Source organism: Leptonychotes weddellii, chromosome X (genome assembly GCF_054177405.1).
Source record: "Leptonychotes weddellii isolate Sample4059 chromosome X, ASM5417740v2, whole genome shotgun sequence".
Lineage (NCBI taxonomy): Eukaryota > Metazoa > Chordata > Mammalia > Carnivora > Phocidae > Leptonychotes > Leptonychotes weddellii.
This window is the reverse complement of record NC_138385.1, coordinates 58,663,387-58,686,434: the sequence shown is the minus strand read 5'-3', so window position 1 is coordinate 58,686,434 and position 23,048 is coordinate 58,663,387. Positions and strand designations below refer to the sequence as shown.

The following is a 23,048-nucleotide window of genomic DNA, read 5'->3' as shown; positions in this document are numbered from 1 at the left end:
CTACCCTTGTGTGGTTTTCATTCTAGTGAATGTCACTGTACAACTGGATTGACCAGTTATATCTAACCTCGTGACCTCAAACACATGTTCAGGAAATTTATGGGTTTTGGGAAACTAGCTAGTTGGTTCCATAGCAGTGATATCTTTAACGAGCAATGATTAAACTTATATAATGTAAGCATGAAATTATATATTGTATGTGAATACTCCTTCCTGGAGTTGAATCTTAATACATTAATAGGTATTGGAGGTATAGAGTTGGAAGGCAGGGAGTTAAACATCATTAGGATTTAGCCTTCTTGAATCTCTTGATTAACCCAGTTACGGTCAGGTAATCAAATGTAAAAATTACTTAAGAACCTGGTAGGTTAAATTGCAGCAACAGCAATAATAGCAAACAAATATGGTGCTTGCTATGTGCTAAACACTGTTCTAAATACTTAAAGTTCTGGTGGTTGAAATATTGGTTGCCACTTCTCCCATGTGCTTCCCATTTCCACCCTCCACTGAGGACCCGTTACTTAAACATTGTAGCAAAATCAGGGAAGATGATGCTGTTATGGTACCATCAAAGAACTGAATTTGGGCACTCAGGTAACTTTTCATTGTGTCTGCTATTCCCAAGAAACTGTCCTAAGAGAGCAGTCTCAATTTTGTTACAATGAATATGTGAATTCATTCTTGTATCAAATGGTTACATGTGAGATTAAAGGCCTTTTCTTAATTATAAAAATAATATGTTGTAAATTATTTTTTAATACAGAAAGTCACAAAGAATTTTAAAAATCACCTATGATCCCACCACCCCAAGATTACCACTGTTAACATCTTGTTTTTACCACTTCATTTTTAACAATACCAGATTTACAACGAAGAAATCTTGGATCTTCTATGCCCATCTCGTGAGAAAGCCTCTCAAATAAATATACGAGAGGATCCTAAAGAAGGCATAAAGGTGTGTTTGTCTCATTTGTTGTTACTGAAAAATGTTGGCCACTGCTAAAGTTCACATCCCTTTTATTTGCCACTGTGGTTTTAAATGGCTACTGACATCTCAGTCTTTCAGATTTCGTGTGATCCTAATTTCCCTTGTTAATCTAGAATTCCTAGATGGGAGCTCTTGTGGGGAAGGAAGTTTTATCATCTTCCTGTTCCCTGTGGAAGGAATGCTAATATCAACTAAATATTTATTAATTATTTATAGAGTTCTAAGCCTGGGCTATTCAGTACAGTAGCCACTAGCCACAAATGGCTAAACTTAAGGGAACTAAGATATAATGAAATTTAAAATTCAGTCCCTTCGTCACACTAGCCACATATCCCAATAGCTACATGTGTCTCTGGCTACTATAGGACAGTACAGATATAGACCATGGTCACAGAAAATTCTGTTGGGCCAGCACTATAACAGACATTATGCTAGGCTTTGGGATGATATTTAAATAGGAAAAAATTAAATAATATAAAAAATTTAAAATTCATAAGTACCACAGGAAGAAGAGATCACTTATATGAGAGGCTTCTGTCGTATGGTTTAGATGCAGGATGAGGAGCTATAGCTAAACAGAAAATTTGAGGCTAGGTTGGGAGTTTTATATATGGGAGTAGACCAAATCCAGAAGCCGGTATTGAAAACAGGCAGAGCTTGGGTCTAGCTCCAGCTTGAGTATTCAGGGAGAGAATCCAGGGCTGGAAGTAGATGAGAGTAGGTTATATAAATGGGAAAACTTGGTAAAATAGTGCCTTACCCATCTTCTTCCCCTTCCTCTCTTCACTGCATGGAAAGATGAAGGTTTAGGGTACAGGTGCTTGAAGAGCAGGCGTGCTTCTGATTTTTTTTTCCTTCTGGGTTATTAAGTCATTAGCCAGGTATTAAAATAAAGGCTTGAAGGATCAGACCTATTTTGAAAGCCTGATGGGGTGCCTCGGTGGCTCAGTCGGTTAAGCATCTGCCTTCGGCTCAGGTCATGATCCCAGAGTCCTGGGATCGAGCCCCGAGTTGGGCTCTCTGCTCAGTGAGGAGTCTGCTTCTCCCTCTCATTCTCCCTCCCTGCTCTCCCTCTCTCTCTCAAATAAATAAGTAAAATCTTAAAAAAAAAAAAAAAAAGCCTGATAAACTTGGAATACAGGAAGACAGTTTGGATAGTGGGGATAAGAAACCTGGGCAAAATGCATGCTATCACCAGAAAGAATGTTGGTACTGAGCCAGGTCTTGACCCAGTTCCAAGATCTTTATATGCCCCATGCCAAGGCAGGAATTAAATCCCAAGCATTATTTGAGGTACAATTTTCAATACAAAAAAGTATGTGTTTTTGATTTAAATCGGGGTGGGTAAGGACAAGTTTGTGAACACTCTTCAGGTGAGATAGATGGAATATAAGTAGAGAGAAAAGAAGTAAGGGTATTCTTGTGTAAGGAGTAGCTTAAGCAGAAAATATACTCCTTGGGTTAGTAAGACTAGACCAGTCTGTCTGGATTCGAGGCTCTGGGTTGAGAAGTAATAGATGTGTTAGGACCAGGTTATGAAGCCAGGCTAAAGCTTCATGTGTTCCATCCCTGTGGACAGTATATAAGCGAGACTGCCATGGCCACTTTTACCAAGTTTTTATCTTATGCGTATCTCTCTCCAACTGTGTTAGCTGCTGGACGTTAGGAGAGTGTCTTAAAATCTCCTCGGATCCTCATTATCTAGCACAGAACTTAGTAATTTGGTGACATTTTCAGAAGCAGGATTTTAGGAAGACTAAACACAAGTGGCTTGAAAAGGAGACAGACTGGGATGAGGAAGGCCAGTTGGAGAAACTTTGCCTTCTTCTTCAGGCATGAAGCAAGATCGGCCTGGAAGAGGCAGGTAGATGTGGAAAGGAAAAGGAAGCAATGGATTCAAAAGAGAAATGGCTAGGAGTTGGTGACAGATGAGGTATGGCGAAATGGGAGGAGAGGAATTGAAGGTGAATCTGAGGTTTTGCGCATAGAGATATTAACCGAAGTGGAGAGAATCGGTGCTGGTGGAGGGAAGATGAGTTTGGTTTATAATTCACTGTTTACAAAGTATAAGTGGCAGGCAATTAGAAATGAAGGACTAGAAATTAGGGCCACAGATGTAGATCTGGGAGCTATGGAGTAATAAAACATTAGCATATTTGGGCTAGCAGGGTCTTCATAATCATCTAGTTCAATCTCCAGGGGCTCCAAGAGATTTTAACGTGTACAAATTATCTTGGGTAGATACAGTACCAAGCATAGGACCCTGTTTTCCTGCTGTTTCCCGTAGTGAAAATGAAGTCTAAAACCGGTCAGAGGTATAGGGAGGGGCACAGGGTCACATGGAGAAAGTAGCAAAGAGAAATACTATAAGTATTTGTGTTGCCCTTGCTGTTCTTGGGGCCAAAGCTTACCTTCACTTGGGAGCTCCCCAGAGGGCACCTATCCGTTTCTCTATCCTAAAATCTAGAGATCTCTTCTAGCTCTAGTGTTGTCTGGTACCCTTGTTTTGGAAGTCCCTAGGGGAGATTAGGGACCTTGGTTTGCTGTGATCATAGAGTTAGTTAAAACAGTCCTTATCACCACAACTGTTCTATTTATTGAGGTTCTATTGGAACATCAAAGCATTATTTAAAAAAATTTTTTTTAATTTATTTATTTGACACAGAGAGATATAGCGAGAGAGGGAACACAAGCAGGGGGAGTGGGAGAGGGAGAAGCAGGCTTCCCGCCGAGCAGAGAGCCTGATGCGGGGCTCGATCCCAGGACCCCGGGATCACGACCTGAGCAGAAGGCAGACACTTAACGACTGAGCCACCCAGGTGCCCCTTAAAGCATTATTTTTTAACCTACCAGTCCTTCTATCTCTGATGAAGTATGTAAAGCAGAATCCTAAGGGCATTTTTTTTTTTCTTTCTCTGAATTAGATTGTGGGACTCACTGAGAAGACTGTTGTAGTCGCCCTGGACACTGTTTCCTGTTTGGAGCAGGGCAACAACTGTAGGACTGTGGCCTCCACAGCTATGAACTCCCAGTCATCCCGATCTCATGCCATCTTTACAATCTCCATAGAGCAAAGAAGGAAGACTGACAAGTAAGTTGCAGTTCACAGTTTAAAGAGTCAAGATTGTTAACAGTTCTACCAAAGTTGAATATTAAGTTGCTTCTTCAGTGCGTTTGACGAATCATCGGCCATCAGTACCCTGAGCACTGGTAACCAGTGGAGCCATTTTGACTGACTTGAAAGAAAACCAGAGCCAGCAGGTCGGCTTTGACACTCAGCCACCCTCAAGCTCACGTGCCGTTCTCATTTGTGTCTTCTTGTCATCACAGGAATAGCAGCTTTCGCTCCAAGCTGCATCTTGTAGACCTTGCTGGATCAGAAAGACAGAAGAAAACCAAGGCTGAAGGGGACCGTCTGAAAGAGGGTGAGAGAGCTTAAGGCCACACTTGTAGATGAAAACTTCTAGTACTCTTATTGTGTCGTTGGTGTCTTGACAGAAATATTTGAGGTCATATTCTAACAGTACCTACAATTCAAGTTCAAGGCTGATATCAGAAATAGTGAAAACCTGTTTCTTTCCCTTGCACTCATTTTCTAATTTAGGTATGAGATTTGGATCTGGCCCTTGGTTTGATTTCATCTGGTCCAGGCAAGTTTTATTTTTGTTTGGTTTGGTTTGGTTTGGTTTTATCCCCAACTACTTATGATTAAAATCGGTCTCCTGATTCTGTCATCTCAAGTATTCACTATCCTCAGATATTGTCACTTATAAACCTCATCAGCATGGTTTCCATATCTTCATTTAAGCTGTTGGATATAAACGATGAAGCTCCTAAGGCTAGAAGAACCCCATGGTGATTGCTATTAGAGACCTTAGTCTAGCATGATAGTGGCCTGGTAATCTGCATGCTTTGGGAATGATCTTTCAAGTGATTATTAATCTAACAAAAGTTAACAACCAGCCCCTATTTCTCAATTTTGTGCTTAAGGATCTCGTAAAAGATTTTGCTAAAGGCCTTGCTAAAGGTCAGATATACGAAGTCTGCCATATTTCTCTTAGCTACCAGTTTAATGACATTACAAAAAAGAAATAAGGATTAGCCTAAATTGATTTCTTCTTAGTGACTTCAAGCTGGCTTCTAGTGCTTATTCTTCCGTTTCTAGGTTCTTGCAAGCCATCCCTGTGATCATCCATCCCATAATCTGGAAGACTTATATCAAACTTACCGGTCTGTAATTTATGGAATGAACTTCTATTTCTTCTTCTTCTTCTTCTTTTTTTTTTTTTTTGAAAATTGAAATTACATCTGCCCAGTCTTCTGGAACATCTTTCTCTGTGATCCCTCAAAGATCGCTGACATAGCTTCAGCATTCTCATTTGAAAGTACTCTCCATTTCCTTGGCTATAATTCTTCTGCTCCAAGATATTTGAACTCCTGTTAAAGGAGTCAAGTTCTCACTTACTACCTCTTTACTCATATTGGGCTGCATTTCCCTCTTGGAAACTGAGAATGCAGGAGCAAAAATAGTAATTGAGGAATTTTACCTCTGTCACATATCATTATTATACTGCTAGCACAGGGCAGAGACCTAGTTCTTGCTCATTCAGCTTTTTGTTCTGAATGTATTTGAAAGTGCCCTTTTTGTTCTGTGTTTGCGCTGTGAGATTTAGCCTTCTTAATACTATTTTTAAAGGTTCTTGTGCCTCTTTTTTTAGGTTTACAGTTCTGAGTTTTTTTCAACAGCTTTATTGAGATATAATTCACATACCATAAAATTCACCCGTTTAAACTGTACACCCATTTAAACTGTACACTTCTGTGGATATATTCACAGAGTTGTGCAACCAGTACCACAATCTAATTTTAGATCATGTTCATCACCTTCAAAAAGAAACTCACCCTCCATATCATTTAGCAGTCACTCCGCACTCCTAGCCCCTTCTCTAGCCCTAGGCAACCATGACCTGTATTTTATATAAGTATAATCGTACAATACGTGGTCTTTTGTGACTGGTGTGTTTCACTCAGCATAAGGTTTTCAAGGATCATCCGTGTTGTAGTGTGTAGCAACACTTCGTTCCCTTTGAATGCTGAATCATATTCCATTGTGTGGATATACGTTTTGAATGTTTGTCCATTCATCAGTTGTATCCAATTTCGCTATTTTGAATATTGCTCTGTGAGCATCTGTGTATAAGTTTTTGTGTAGACAAATGTTGTAATTTCCCTTTAGGTATACACCTAATTGTGCAATTGCTGGCTGGGTCATATGGTAACTTTTAAGTTTCTTTTTTTTTTTTAATTAAGATGTAACTAATATACCATAAAATTTACCCTTTTAAACTGTACAATTTGGTAATTTTTGAGTATATTCACAAAGTTGTGTATCACCACAGTAAATTTTAGAATGTTTTCGTCACCCAAAAAGAAAACCTGCACACATTAGAAGTCATTCCCTATTTTTCCTCAACCTCCTTCTGCCACACCCTCGGCCCCACCTATCTGTGACTAATGCTTTTTCTGTCTCTACAGATTTGCCTGTTCTGGACATTTCATACACGTCTAGTCATATGATATATGGTCTTTTGTGACTGGCTTCTTTCACTTTAACAGTGTTTTCAAGGCTCATCCATGTTGTGTAGCATGTATCAGTACTTCATTCCTTTTTATCGCCGAATAATATTCTACTACATGAATATATTAATATATTATTATTACACATTCATTATCAATACTTATTAATATATATTTGTCCATTGATGGACATTTGGGTTGCTTCCACTTTGGGTTATTAGGAATAATGCTGCTATGAGCATTGCTGTACAAATTTTTAAGTAGACATCTGTTTTCATTTCTCTCGGGTATATACCTAGGAGTGGAATTGCTGGATCATATGGTAACTCTGTGTTTAACTTTTTGAAGAACTGCCAGATTGTTTTTCACAGCAACTGCACCACTTTAACATTATCAGGATTGTTATCCTTAGAATTCTAATTCTAAAATTAGGATTCTAATTTTCCCATATTCTTACTTTTATTATGTCTTTAATGGGAGCCATCCTAGTGGGTGTAAAGTGATACCTCATTGTGGTTTTGGTTTGCATTTCCCCAGTGGCTAATGATGTTGAGCATTGTTTCGTGTGCTTATCAGCAATTTGTGTGTCTTTTTAGAAAAATGTTCATTCAGATTCTTTGCCCGTTTTTTAATTGAGTTATTTATCTTTTTTATGGTTGAGTTATGTATGTTCTTTATACATTCTGGATACTAACCCCTTATCAGGTATATGCTTTGCAGATGTTTTCTCCCATTCTTTGGGTTGTGTTTTCACTTATTTTTATTTTTTTAAAAGATTTTATTTATTTATTTGTAAGAGACAGAGAGTGAGAGAGAGGCAGAGGGAGAAGCAGGCTTCCCACTGAGCAGGGAGCCCGATGTGGGACTCGATCCCAGGACCCTGGGATCATGACCTGAGCCGAAGGCAGACGCTTAACCATCTGAGCCACCCAGGCGCCCTGTGTTTTCACTTATTGATGGTATCCTTTGAAGCACGCAATTTAAAAAATTTTGATGAAGTCCATTCATCTAGTTTTTTTCTCTTGTTGCTTATCTGTTTGGTGTCATACCTATGGAAAATGCCTAATCCAAGGTCACAAAGATTTATGCTTCTGTTTTCTTCTAAGAGCTTTATGGTTTTAGATGCTGCATTTAAGTCTTTGATCCATTTTGAGTTAATTTTAGTATATGGTGTGAAGTGGCAGTCCAAAGTTCAGTCTTTGGCATGTAGATAGTTATCCCCACATCGTTTGTTGAAAAGACTATTCTTGGGCACCTGGGTGGCTCAGTTGGTTAGGCAACTGCCTTCGGCTCAGGTCATGATCCTGGAGTCCCTGGATCGAGTCCCGCATCGGGCTCCCTGTTCGGTGGGGAGCCTGCTTCTCCCTCTGACCCTCCCCTCTCTCATGTGCTCTCTCTCTCTCATTCCTCTGTCTCAAATAAATAAATAAAATCTTAAAAAAAAAAAAAAGAAAGAAAGAAAAGACTATTCTTTCCCGCTGAATTGTCTTAGCATCTTTGTCAAGAAGCAATTGAACTCTCATTTCTATTCCATTGATCTGTATGTCTGTCCTTATGCTGGTACCACACTGTCTTGATTGCCATAGCTTTGTAGTAAGTTTTGAAATCAGGAAGTGTGAGTGCTCCAACATGGTTCTTTTTCAAGATTGTTTTGGCTATTCTGGGTCCCTTGCATTTCCGTATGAATGTTAGGATCAGCTTGTCATTTTCTGCAAAGAAGCCAGCTGGGATTTTCATAGGGGTTGTGTTGAATCTGTATATCAGTTGAAGAAGTATTGCCATCATAACATTCAGTCTTTTTTTTTTAAGATTTTATTTATTTATTTGACAGAGAGATAGAGAGCACAAGTAGGCAGAGTGGCAGGCAGAGGGAGAGGGAGAAGCAGACTCCCGGCTGAGCAGGGAGCCCGACACGGGGCTCAATCCCACGACCCTGGGATCATGACCTGAGCCGAAAGGCAGCCGCTTAACCTACTGAACCACTCAGGTGCCCCTCAAATGTCTTTCTGTTTATTTAGGTCCTCTTAAATATCTTTGAATAATGTTTACGTTTTACACTTCTTTTGTTACATTTATTCCTAAATACTTTATTCTTTTCAATGCTGTTGTAAATGGAATTGTTTTCTGAATTTCATTTTCAAATTGTTTATTGAGCTTTGTATAACGATCTTGTGTCTGCAACCTAGCTGAACTTGCTTGTCAGTTCTAATAGGTTTTTAATGGATTCTTTAGGATTTCTGTATACAAGTTCATGTCATCTGTAACAGAGATAGTTTTCCTTCTTGCTTATTGGTCTGGATGCCTTTATTTCCTTTTCTTGCCTAATTGTCCTGGCTAGAACCTCCAGGACAATGCTGAATGGAAATGGTGAGAATGGATATTGTTGTCTTGTTCCTGAGTTAGGGGAAAAGCATTCAGTCTTTTAAGTATGATGTTAGCTATGGGGTTTTCATAGATGCCCCTACCAGGATGAGGAATTTCTGTCTATACCTAGTTTGTTGAGTGTGTTTATCTTGAGTTTGTCAAATGATTTTTCACCATCTGTTGACATGATCACATTATTGTTTTTTATTGTTCATTATTCTGTTGATTTGGTTTATTTTTTTTAAAAGATTGATTGATTTGAGGGAGAGAGAGGGTGAGCATGAGGGGGGGAGGGTCAGAGGGAGAAGCAGACTCCCCGCTGAGCAGGGAGCCCTATGTGGGACTCGATCCTGGGACTCCAGGATCATGACCTGAGCCGAAGGCAGTTGCTTAACCAACTGAGCCACTCAGGTGCCCCTGTTGATTCGGTTTATTGCATTAATTGATTTTTGGATGTTAAACCAATCTCGTATTCCTAGAATAAACCTAACTTGTTGTCTTTGTATGTTTAGTGACTTTCTCGGACTAATTCTATAATTCCCAGTAGTGTGCAGTCACAGAAGTGTGTGCTTAGTTACTTTAGTGGTTAGCTAATCATTTGTCTCAGACTTCCTTAAATGCCTTGAACTGTAACTCTTCTGCATTTGCCTAGGGCTCTGTGTTATGTGTTGGGGCTTGTCTCTAACACTCAGGCTCTTTACAACTCTATCTTAGTCTTCACTTCTTGAACAGGGCCTCAGCGTCAGCCAGGGGGTGCAAGATAAGGGCTTTTTAGGTTTTTCCTGACATTTTTAGGTCTTTCCTGAGCATGCACACAGCTTTCTAGATTTCCAGAAATATATCAGAGCTTTTTAAAGCCTCCTGTGGACACTTCATTCCCCACATCCTTCCTTTTAAGTTTCCAAGCAGGCTCTTGTTTAACTGTGGCTATTAAGTGTGGTGTGTATCATCACCAGATATTTTTCTATACATAAGTGTGCATGTACATGTAGTAATATATTTGTTATATGCCTTTAAAATTTTGGTATTGCTAAATTAATTTACTCCCTTTGAATTATACAAGTAATACATGAATAAATTCCTAATATAAAACACAAGCAATGCAGACGAAGATAAATCATGCCCCCCCACATCCCCACCCCCCGCCTTGATTTCCCTCCCAATCCTAATCTAGGTGTAACCACTTTCACCTGCCTGTTTTTTTTTTTAACCTGGTGTTTCCCTATTGTTTTTAAAGACAAATGCTATCATCAGCATACTATTTTCCAACCAACTTTTGTCTCCTAATAATATATCTTTGAGGGGCGCCTGGGTGGCTCACTTGGTTAAGTGTCTGCCTTTGACTCAGGTCATGGTCCCAGGGTCCTGGGATCAAGCCCTGCCTCGGGCTCTCTGCTCAGCATGGAACCTGCTTCTCCCTCTCCCTCTGCCTGCCATTCTGCCTACTTGTACTCTATCAAATAAATAAAAATCTTTAAAAAAGTGTTTTAAAAATAATATCTTTGAAATTTTTTTGTACCACTGTATAAATCTGCCTCATTTTTATGAGTGCTATATAGGACTCCACAGTGTACAAAGTCTACCTTGTTTATTTATTCCTGTTTTGAATGACATTTAGGTTGTCCAGTTTCTAGCTATTGTAAAATGATGCCTTAGTCAATAGCCTTGTATGTGATATATACTTGAGAGTATTCTCTAGATTACATACCGGGTAGAGGAATTGCTAGGGTGAAGGGCACACACATTTGAGATTTTAAACACTGCTAAATATTGTTCTCTAAAATGTCTGTCTCGGTATGCATGCCACCTCACTATATGAGAATGTTTCCCTGTACTGTTGACAATATTAGATATTATTGACCTTTTTTATTTCTATCTTGAACATTGCATGTTATTTAAAAAAATTGTATTTCCCCCAATTACTTGTGAAACTGAGCATTTTTTCATGTTATTGGCCATTTCTCTTTCCATTTCTGTGAATTGCCTGTTCATACCCTTTGCTTATTTTTTTCTTTCAGATTGTATTTTTGTTGATTTTAGAAGTTGTTTATATATTTAGCTATTAATACCTTGTTATGTATATTACATATATTTTTTCTCAGTCTCATTTTTTAATTTTGTAATCTTTTCATTTATGTTTTATGTGTGTGTGTTTTCCTACTTTTTTTCTTGAGGTAAAATGTATATGCAATAAAATGCACATGTTTTAAATGTTCAGTTTGTTGAGTTCTGATAGTTGTATATGTACTTATCACCCAGTTTGGGTGTAACTATCACCCAAAACATGATATGGAACATTTCCATCTACCCCACAAAGTTCCCTTGTACCCCTTTCCAGTCAATCCACCCTACCCACATTCCACCTTAAGCAACCACTTTCTTTCTGACTTCTGTCACCATAGGTTAATTTTGCATGTTCTTAGACTTCATATTAATGGAATGATAAATTTTTATGTGTCTGGCTTCTTTTGTTTAGCATAATGTGGTTAGGGTTTTTGGGGTTTTTTTTTTTTTTGAGATTTGTCCATGTTCTTGCTTTGATTAATAATGTGTTCCTCTGTGTTGCTGAGTAATATTCCATTATATGATTATACCACTACTTGTTTTTCCATTCTCCTGTAGATAGAAATTTGGGTTATTTCCAGTTTTTAGCTATTATGAATAGGCTGCCTTGAACATTCATGTACAGGTCTTTTTGTTAATATATGTTTCCATTTCTCTTGGGAAAATACGTCAGAGTAGAGGAGGTAGATGTATGCTTAACTTTTTAAGAAAGTGCCTAATAATTCTCTAACATAGTTTGTACCATTTCATATCCCAGCAATGTATGAGAGTTCCAGCTTATCATATCTTCAAAGATGTCGGGGCACATGGGTGGCTCAGTCAGTTAAGCGTCAGCCTTTGGCTCAGCTCACGATCTCCAAGTACCAGGATCAAGTCCCACGTCAGGCTCCCTGCTCAGTGGAGAGTCTGCTTCTCCCTCTCCTTCTACCCCTCCACTTGTTTCTCTCTCTCTCTCTCAAATGAATAAATAAAATCTTTTTTAAGAAAAGATGTCTTAGAAACATTAGAGTGGGTGTCAAATGGCATCTCATCATGGTTTTAATTTACATTTCAAAGATGATAGTGTTGAGCCTCTTTTCATGTACTTACTATCTATTCATGTATCTTCTTTTTTGAAGTATCCATTCAAGTCTTTTGCCCATTTTAACAAATTGAAGTATTCGTCTTTTTACTGATGATTTGTGGGAGTTCTTTATATATTCTGGATTGAAGTGTCAGATAATGTATGTTACAAATATTTTTTTATAGTCTGTGGCTTGTCTTTTTCATGATGGCTTTTGATGAGCAGAAATTTTAATTTTTATGAAGTCCAGTTTACCATTTCTTTTCATTAATGCTTAGAGCACTTGGAGTCTTGTCCATGAAATCTTTGCCTACCCAAAGTCATGAAGATAATCTCTTATGTTTCCTGCTTGAAGCTTTACAGTGTTAGCTTTTACATAGTTCTGTAATCTATCTTGAATTAGTTTTTGGTTATAAAGTGAGATAGGGGTTGAAGATCATTTCCCCAACTTCACATGGATATGCAGTTGTTCTAGCACCATTTATTAAAAAAAAGGCCCTTTAGCCACTGACTTGACTTAGTATTGTGGTGTATTGAGTTGATGATATGTGTGGGTCTATTTCTGGGCTCTATTCTGCCCTATTAGTGTATCTGTTTATTCTCAAACCCTTTAATAGATGTAGTTTATAGTATATTTTCATCTCTGGAAGGGCAAATTTCTCCTCACTTTTCTTTTATCAGAACCGTTTTGATTACTTTCTCTTCCAGATGAGTTTTAGAATCAGGTTGTCAAGTTCTATGAAAAATTACAAAATACAAATTATATAAATTCTGAATTCAAAGTATAGATTAACTTGAGAATTGTGCCTGCCCATCCAGGAGCATGATCTCTCCATATTTACTCAAATCTTTCATGTCTTTCAGTAAGCTTTTGCAGGTTTCTTGGTATAATTCTTACACCACCTGTCTTGGTAGGCATATTCTGGCATATTATAGTTTGTGTTGCTATTTTGAATACCTCTTTTTCATTTTATTTTTTTAAAAAATTGATTTTCTTTTTTTAAGAGAGATTGAGCTTGAGTGCGAGTGAGGGTGGGGGGGCAGAGAGAGAGGGAGAGAGAGAATCTCAAGCAGACTTCCCACCGATTGCACAGCCAGGTGCAGGTCTCAGTCTCACAACCCTGAGTTCATGACCTGAGCCAAAACCAAGAGTCAGACGCTCTGACTGAGCCACCCAGGCACCACGCTTTCTTAGTGTCTCATCATTTGGATTTTCTAGGTGGATATTCATATTATTTGCAAGTAGACACTTTGGCCTCTTCCTAACATTTATACCTTATTTCTTTTTTCAGTACAAGATTGAATAGTACCAGTGAGAGTAGCCATTCTCATTTTTTTCTGTTTTTACTCGAGCCATAATGTTGCTAGTGTTTCACCTTTAATTATCACTACAGTTCTGGCAGATATCCTTTATCAAGTTAAGGAAGTGACTTTTTATTCCTAGTTTGCTAAGAAGTACATGTTTTCAGTTTTTTTATTTTTTAAATGATTTTATTTATTTATTTATTTGAGAGAGAGAGCATGAGCACAAGCAGGGGGAGGCAGAGGGAGAAGCAGACTCCCCACTGAGCAGGGAGCCTGATGCGGGGCTCGACCCCAGGGCCCCGGGATCATGACTTGAGCCGAAAGCAGACACTTAACTGACTGAGCCACCTACGTGCCCCAGAAGTACATATTTTTTTTAAGATTTTATTTATTTATTTGACATAGAGAAAGAGAGAGAGTGCACACAAGCAGGGGGAGTGCCAGGCAGAGGGAGATGCAGACTCCCTGCAGAGCAGGGGGAGCCCGATGCAGGACTCGATCCCAGGACCCCGGGACCATCACCTGAGCCGAAGGCAGTTGCTTCACCGACTGAGCCACCCAGGTGTCCCAGAAGTACATATTTTTAAAATAAGAAATGAGTGTTGAGTTTTATCATTGATTGGGAATTAATGATCATGTAGTTTTTCTTCTTTTAACTTATTGTTAGAGGGGCGCCTGGGTGGCTCAGTCGGTTAAGCGACTGCCTTCGGCTCAGGTCATGATCCTGGAGTCCCTGGATCGAGTCCCGCATCGGGCTCCCTGCTCGGCAGGGAGTCTGCTTCTCCCTCTGACCCTCCCCCATCTCGTGCTCTCTCTCTGTCTCATTCTCTCTCAAATAAATAAATAAAATCTTTAAAAAAAAAAAAAAACTTATTGTTAGAGTGAATTGTAAAAATAACTTTTCTATCACTGAATCATCCCCTATTGACCATGATAAATTATTCTTTCTGTGCATTGCTGAGTTTCATGTACTAGTTTTCAATTTAGGACATTTACATATATGTTCGTATGAGATAGTGGCCTATAACTTGTTTTCTATGTGTGCTCCCCTTGTCCAGTTTCGGTTTGAAGGTTTTGCCAACTGTATAAAATGAGTCGGGAAGGAAGCTTTTGATTTTTTTCTATGCTCTGATACAGTTTATATAACATGGGAATTCTCTTTGAAAGTTTCTTGGATATTAGGTTCTCTATATCTGGGACCAGTTTTGATAATTTATATTTTCTTAGAGAATTAACTCACTTTGTCTAGATTGTCAAATTTATTGGCATAATTTTGCATATAGATTTACTGTATATTTTTAATCCCCATATCTGTAATTATGTCTCTACTTTTAGTTCATCGATTATTATGTATCTTCTCTATTTTTTCTACCACATTTGACAGATTTGTTTATTAACTGTCCTTTTTTTGTATTTTGTTTTTTTACTCTCTATCAATGACTTCCTAAGTTGTTTTGTTATATTCATTGTATTGCTTCCTGAGTTGAAAGCTTTGTTCTTCTCTCTTTTTTTTTTTTAAAGCTTTTCAAGAGGTCAAGATGGTATAATGAATCCCCAAATACCTGTCATACAGTTTCGACAATGACAAATTTATGACGAGTCTTGTTTCATCTGTATCCTAACCACTTTCTCCCTCCAATATTATTTTGAAGCAAATCCCAGATATATATATATATTTTTTAATTTCAGTTTGGAAAAAAAAAAACTTTTAAGAATATAATCACCTAAAAATTATTAATAATTCCTGAACATCATCAAATATCTAGTCAGTGTTCACATTTCCAATAGTCTCATTGATTTTATTTATTTGGATCAGGATCTATTTATTTGGATCAGGAGCAAAGTCCACACTTTGCTATTACTTGATAGGTTCTTTTCAGTCTCTTTTAATCTGTAGATACTTCCTCCATCTCTCCTTACCCCTCAACTTTCTGTAATTTATTTATTGAAGAAATCAGGTTGTCTTACAGAATTTCTTGTGGTCTGAATTTTGCTAATTGCATATCCCCAGGTAGTTTTAACATGTTTCTTGTTCCTCTGTATTTCCTACAAATTGGTAACTGGATCTAGAGGCTAAGTTACATTCAGGATTGATTTTTTTCTTTTATTTGAATATGCCATTTGATTATTTCTCTTTTGGTAGCATAGCTCATTTGTTTTCAGTTGTTCTTATCTAAAAAGATACATTTAAAACTATACATTTTCCTCTCAGTACCACCAGATATAATCTTATAATTTTGAGAAATAGTCCTCTATTAATTTCTAAATTAGATATTTCCTTTTTCATTTTTCCTTTAACCTGAGAGTTATGTAGAAGGTGTTTTTATGTATCCTATTGTTGTTTATTTCTGATTTATTGCATTATGATCAATGAATATGTATATTTCTTCTTTTTGAAGTTTGTCCTGATTCTTGTTTGGTCTTTGTTAATAGTCCATGTACATTTGAAAAAAGTATGTTTTTTGTTGGGTATGTAGTTCTATATCTGCCTATGAGATAAACTCTTTAATTATATTATTCAGCTCTTTCATGTTCTTTCTTGTTATTTACTTAGTATGTTATTTTGTGACAGTATGACCAAGGATTTGTCAATTTCTCCTTGTATTTATTTATGCATTATATATATGGATTTTTATGCATTATATACACATTTTTTGCAGCTATTACGTTTTTGTTATTGAAGCATAGTTGACGTACAATGTTATATTAGGTTCAGGTGTACAACATAGTGATTCAGTGACTTTTTTACAAAGTTTTACGTTACTCGGTGCTCACCCTGATAAGTGTAGTTACCATCTGTCACTCTACAGTGTCATTACAGTTATATATCTTGAAGCTATGTTGCTAGCTGCATAAAGTATCATGGATGTATCTTCTCAGAGGATTATATCTATTTTATCTGATTAATACTTTTTCACTTACCTTCTTTTTTTTTTTTTTTAAGATTTTATTTATTTATTGACAGAGAGAGACACAGCGAGAGAAGGAACACAAGCAGGGGGAGTGGGAGAGGGAGAAGCAGGCTCCCCGCCGAGCAGGGAGCCCGATGCGGGACTCGATCCCAGGACCCTGGGATCATGACCTGAGCTGAAGGCAGTCGCTTAACCCACTGAGCCACCCAGGCGCCCATCACTTACCTTCTTTTTGTTAGCCCTTACCTGGTTTGTCTTTTTGCATCCCTTATCGAAGTCATGGAGCTTGATTTCATTCATCCATTCATTCATTCGTACCGGATCCGATGTTCTCTTTTAACAAAAGGTTTTCTTCTGCATATTTCCATGTTTGTGTTTGGACTTAATTCCCACCATGTTATTGGCTACCAGGCCAGGGACCTACTCCTACCAATTACCATGGACTCCTATCCCAAGGCTCCTTCCTGTTTGCTGAATCCACTACCTTCAAGTCTGCACTACCCCTAGTGTTGGTGCCACTTTTCACAGTGGTTCTCTCCTGTATATTTTTTTCTTCTGTTACTCTTATACATCTGCTTTCAATCTCTCAAGAATTTTGCAGTTTCCAGTCCACCAGTGATAGATTCATGGGTGGTTGGTAGCTTGTCACTTGGCAGCATCTTCAAAGACTTTTAGGGGCTCTCAAAGGATTTTCATTCATTTGCATTAGAGTTTCACGTCCACATTCTGAGTTACCCATTTTAGCTTCAAAGCTTCAATTTCTTCATTTGTAAAATAGGATTTGAATATATACCCCCACAGAGATGTGAGAATTAAGTGAACTCACATGTGTAAAATAAGCATTGTAATTCCTGTTATATAGTAGCCTTTTAATAATTATCGATTCCATCTTCTGTGTTTCCCTTGCTCTGGATGGTGGTTAATAAGGAGGATAGGGGCCTTACTGGTATTTATAGACAAGCCCAACTGAACTAAGAACCCTAGGAGCTGGCCAGGGTGCTTGTCAACATTTGAGGTAGATTTTGAGAGTGGAAGAGGCTTACGGGGTGTGACTTGTCCCAGCAGAATTAAGTTTTCTTTAGTTAACAAAATATCATTCCAAAAGCCAAACTCCTCACTGTTGCAGGGAATCATTTTCTAACTACCGAGAGCTAAGATAGTTGCTAGCCCCTCTTGGATATTTTCAGAGGGTGGATATGGCCCATCAGAATTTTGTTGCTTATTGCATTACTGGGGGTAGAGGAAGGCAGTGTACTCAAGTAGATTTGATTTGTGAGGCAAAGAAGTTTATGACAAAATCATGACCTTAGATCAAGTGGGAGATGCTGAAGGAAATTAGCAAGAAAACAAGACCTAGGTCTATAGGGAGCAGACTGCAGAAAGATAGTAAGTTTGGTTTTGGACATGTCAGATTTGAAATGCATTTTAGAAAAGTCTGGGAGGAAATGGGAAATTCAGAACTAGAGCTTAGAAGCAACATCTGGGGGGTGCCTGGCTAGCTCCGTAAGAAGAGCATGTGACTCTTGATCCTCGGGGTCATGAGTTCAAGCCCCACATTGGGTATAGAGATTACATAAATAAATAAAACTTTTTTACAAAAAGGTTTTATTATTTATTTAAGAGAGAGAGAGGGGGGCGCCTGGGTGGCTCAGTCGTTAAGCGTCTGCCTTCGGCTCAGGTCATGATCCCAAGGTCCTGGGATCAAGCTCCGCATAGGGCTCCCTGCTCGGCGGGAAGCCTGCTTCTCCCTCTCCCACTCCCCCTGCTTGTGTTCCTGCTCTCGCTGTGTCTCTCTCTGTCAAATAAATAAATAAATAAAATCTTAAAAAAAAAAGAGAGAGAGCAAAGAGGGAGTGAGAGAAGCAGACTCCCTGCTGAGCAGAGAGCGCAACGCGGGGCTCAATCCCAGGACCCTGAGATGACCTGAGCTGAAGGCAGATGCTTAACCAACTGAGCCACCCAGGCGCCCCAATAAATAAAACTTAAAAAAAAAAAAGAACCAACATCTGGGGTGGATAAATATTTGGAATGTGTGGGTGAGTTTGCCCAGGGAGAGTTGTGTAGAGAAAGACTAGATAATAAGACAGCCGACACTAAATATTAGTCAGGAGTAAATGAGCCAATTAAAGAGGTTGAAGAGGCACAGGAGAATAGTAGTAGCGTAAAAACCAAAGTAAGAGTTTCTAGGAAAGAGGGATTGTCACCTGCGTCCGATGCTTCAGAGTGGTCACATAAGATGAGGACTGAGAAGAGAGGGGTGGATTTGGCCATTGAGATTTTTGGTAACCTTTGCCAGAGCCGTGTCATTCGAGTGGTAAGGTTGCATCAGGCAGGTGGGGGAGTGACTTTAACTACCATCCATTCATTTACATATTCTTGTATCCCTTAGCAATATGCAGTGGCGTTTTGCTTTTTCTAAACTTTTCATAAGTTGTTTCATAATGTAGGTGTTCTTTTGTCACTGGTGTTTTGTTTTTCGTTTTTGCTCAGTGTTATGTGTGTGAGATCAATTCATCCTGATACATATAGCTCGGTTCTAAGTTTCTTTTAACTGGAGTCAGGGATTTTCGTAGTATAAAATCATACCAGTAAGAAGAAAATGATCTTTGCCAATATTTATTCCTCTTATTAATTCTCTTACTTTTTGTTCATTAGAAAGGAGGATGTTGAAGGGTACACCGTGGGCTTGTAAAGTTGCTTTCTTCAGGAGGATCTAGTTTCTGATTTGAATTGGAATGGTTTTAGTGTTTTAATATTTGGAATGATAATTGCTACTGGTTTTGGTAAGCAGTATGTAATTCTTTTAGTTCCAAAAAGTCTTTTTTATGCTGTGCTTTAATCTCTGAGGGAGATCTTTTTTAAGCTTGAATTGTTTGTTTCTTTCAGCAACTCTGTTTGCTGAAAGTGTTCCACTTGGCCTCTCTTTGGCTTCGGGGTCCCCTTCTGTGGATTGTTAGTTTCTTGTGTCTGTTCGCTGAGGCTCAAGTGCCTTAAGCCCTAGCAGCTGTGCGAGCGGCCAAGGCCCAGTGGTTTCTGCCCATGACCAGTACCGTAGCGGCAGGTGGTCTGTCAGCAAGCTGCTCGCACCCTGGGGAGGTATCAAGAGGAAGCCTCTCTGCACTCTTGTTCCTTGGTGCTGCCTTTATCTCAAGATGGGGAGGACGCAACCCAGCTCCTCAGTTTCTTCTCAGCATTTTCAGATCCAGAGAAACCTGGCATACTCACACAGACAATACCGACAATTTCGACAGGAACTCATAGAGTCCTGCAGGCCAAGCCTTCCCCAGAAGCCATGTTCCCATCTTTCTGCCTTGGCTCTACTACATCAGACCCTAAGCCCTTGGCTCAGAGTCCTCATCTCTTCCAGAGAACAAAAACTCTGCATCACCCCCTTGCTATCAGGTCTCAGACCCATCCTGTGCCTTCATTCTCTTGGCTGATTCCAGCACACCTGCTGGGCTCAAGAACAGAGTGGATGGATCCGATTTGGGACTAGAAGGGATTCGGGGATATCTTTAACCTACCATCTTCCCAAACTCCATCTAAATCTTTAAAATATACTATCAAATTCCCATGAAGGCATGAGATTATTCATTTTTCTAAAGTTTTCTAACTTCTCTAAGTATTTTTACCAATTTGATAAGTGAAAAATGGCATCTCCTTTTCATTTCTATAGTTATTAGTGAAGTTGAACATACTTGTATATTTATAGACCATTTATATTCTGGATTAAATCACCCATTCAAAGTATTTCTCTCCCTTTAGTCAGTGTGGGTGCTGTACATTTCTTGTTAAGATTATCTCTATTTTTTGTTGTGATTTTGAATATAAAACATATTCAGATCACTGCCAGATAGATTATAAATAAGTTACACATGGATGACATAGATTATTCAATTGAAGTATAATATACATACAGAAAAAATGCCCAAATCATAATTATACAGTTTGAGGAATAAGTGGTGATGAAGAAACAATATTACAAGCATCCCAGAAGTACCACTTATGCAGCTTCCAGTCTCTAGCTTCCCCAGAGGGTAACCTTTGTGACTGACTTCTTTCATTCGATATAAGGTCGCCAGAGAAAATATAAGATGGCCAGTTAAATTTGAATTTCAGATAAACGATGAATCATTTTTAATATAAGTATGTTCCATGCAAAATGATTCATCATTTATCTAAAATTCAAATTTAACTGGATGTTCTGTATTTTTTTCTTTTTGCTAAATCTAGTAACCCTGACTCAACATTATGCTTCTGAGACTAATCCATATTATTGCATGTAGTTGTAGTTCATTCATTTTCATCACTATGCATATTCTATTGGTGACTATACCACAGCTTATTTATCCTTCCTACTGTTGGATGAACATTTGGGTATTTTCCAGTTTGGGGCTGTTATGAATAGTGCTGCTATGAATATTCTTGTATATGTATTTTGGTGAACATATGCACCCAAATTCCTTCATTCCTGAATCCTCCTGTAACTGCTACCCTATCTCCTTCCCTTTAGAGCCAAGCTCCTCAGAAAAGTTAACACTGCTTAGCAACACATGTGATTCACTCTTAGTTACATTTTTTGATGAGATACAGGATACGTACAGAAAATTGCATAGATCATGTATATAGTTTAATAAATAATGATAAAGTGCACAGTCATGTAAGTACCACGGAGGTTGAAAAACAAAAGATTTCCAGCACCTGTGTGTATACCCCTGTCGGGTCATGACCTCCTCCCTTGCCTCTAGAGGTAACCACTCCTGACTTTTGTGATGGGAATTCCCTTGCTTTCCTTGATGGTAGTGCCACCTTTGTATAAATATCTAAGTAGCATAGTTTTGTTCTATTTTTAAACTTTATATAAATGGAATCATGCTGTATGTAATCATCTGTGTGTTACATCTTCCGTTCAATGTTGTGTGTGAGAGATTCATCTATGTTGCATATAGTTGTGGTTCCTGTATTTCCAATTCAGTATAGTATTCCATTATATGACTATACCACTATTTATTCTTTCTACTGTTGATGGAGAGTTCATTTGTTTCCAGTTTAGGGGTATTATTAACAACGTCCTTATGAACATTCTTGTTTATATACCTTGATGCATATGTGTAAGAATTTTCTGGGGTAAGAAACAAACTGATGAACATAGGGGAAGGGAAGGAAAAAGAAAATAAGATAGAAACAGAGAGGGAGGGGTGCCTGGGTGGCTCAGTCGATTAAGCAGCTGCATTCGGCTCAGGTCATGATCCCAGGGTCCCACGACGGGCTCCCTGCTCAGCGGGAAGCCTGCTTCTCCCTCTGCCTGCCGCTCCCCCTGCTTGTGCTCTCTCTCTCTCTGTCAAGTAAATAATCAAAATATTTTAAAATAAATAAATAAACAAAGAGGGAGGCAAACCATGAGAGACTCTTAACGATACGGAATAGACTGAGAGTTGCTGGAGGGAAGGTGGGTGGGGGGACGGGGTAACTGGGTGATGGGCATTAAGGAGGGCACTGGGTGTTATATGCCACTGATGAATCACTAAATTCTACCACTGAAACTAATAATACACTATATGTTAACTAACTTGAATTTAAATAAAATATTTTTAAAAAGGATTTTCTGGGGTAAATACTGAGAAATAAAGCTACTGGGTCATAGGGTACACACCCAACTGTCTTACAAAGTGTTCCAAGGTATGAAAGTCCTTGTAGCTCCACATTCCCCAACACTGGTCAGAATTTAAAATTTTTGCCAGTCTAGTGAGTGTGGAGTGATAAACCTCATAGTGGTTTTCGTTTTCATTTTCATTACTTCAGGGACTAAAAGGGTTGATCACCTTTTTCTGTGGTTTTTTGGCCATATACATTTTCTTTCTTTTTTTTTTTTAGAGATTTTTTTTATTTGAGAGAGAGAGAGTGTGTGTGTGTGTGTGTGTGTGCATGAGTGGGGGAGGAGCAGAGGGAGATGGAGAAGCAGACTCCCCAAAGAGCAGGGAGCCCGATGTCGGGCTCAATCCCAAGACCCTGGGATCATGACCCAAGCTGAAGGCAGACGCTTACCTGACTGAGCCACCCAGGCGCCCTGGCCACATACATTTTCTTTGCTATAAAATACCTGGCCTAGTTTTGCCCATTTTTCTGTTGTGTCCTTTTGTTACTGATTTTAAAAAGTAGTTTTTTATATACTATAGGTTCTAGTCACTGTTCAGTTATATGTATTGCAAACTTCCCCACTCCCACATGTTTTGCAAATATCTTCTCCCTCATCTCTGGCTTATCTTTTCACTCCTTTTTCATCAATGATTCCTTTATTTTGTGTCCTGTTTAAGAAATACTTCAGTACTGCAACGTCTTGAAGATATTCTTCTAGATTACCTAATAGAAGCTTCACAGTTTTGCCTTTCACATTTAACTCTTTAATTCACCTAGAACTGTTTTCTGTACATGGTATGATGTGGGGATCCAATTTCACTTTTCCACATACATACCCATTTGTCCGAGCACTATTTAATAAAAAGTCCGCCCTTTCCCCACTGCTGAGCGGTGCCACTTCTGTCACATGTTAAGGCCCAAATATGCCTTGGTCTGTTTCTGGGCACTCCATTTCATTAAGTCAAATTACATCTTCCAAATCTATGTCCATAATATATCTCCCCATTTATTTAGGACTTCTTTAATATTTCTCAGTAATTTTCCCTGGAGAAGTCTTATACATCTTTTGTTCTATTCAGAGGTAATTTGTATTTTGACAGTTTTGGAAGTGATACATTTTTTAATTTTTATTTAATTC

At 38.5% G+C, this 23,048-nt stretch overlaps 1 protein-coding gene across 3 annotated transcripts in view; it reads left to right on the top strand.

Moving 5' to 3' along the window:
* Positions 1-23,048, top strand: part of KIF4A (kinesin family member 4A) — a 115,387-nt gene that overhangs the window by 4,452 nt on the left and 87,887 nt on the right. For all 3 annotated transcript variants that reach the window (XM_081808714.1, XM_081808716.1, XM_081808715.1), the window contains 3 exons: positions 863-955; positions 3,913-4,079; positions 4,319-4,413. In XM_081808714.1, coding sequence (XP_081664840.1) covers positions 863-955; positions 3,913-4,079; positions 4,319-4,413 — 355 coding nt within the window. The remainder of the gene's footprint in view (positions 1-862; positions 956-3,912; positions 4,080-4,318; positions 4,414-23,048) is intronic.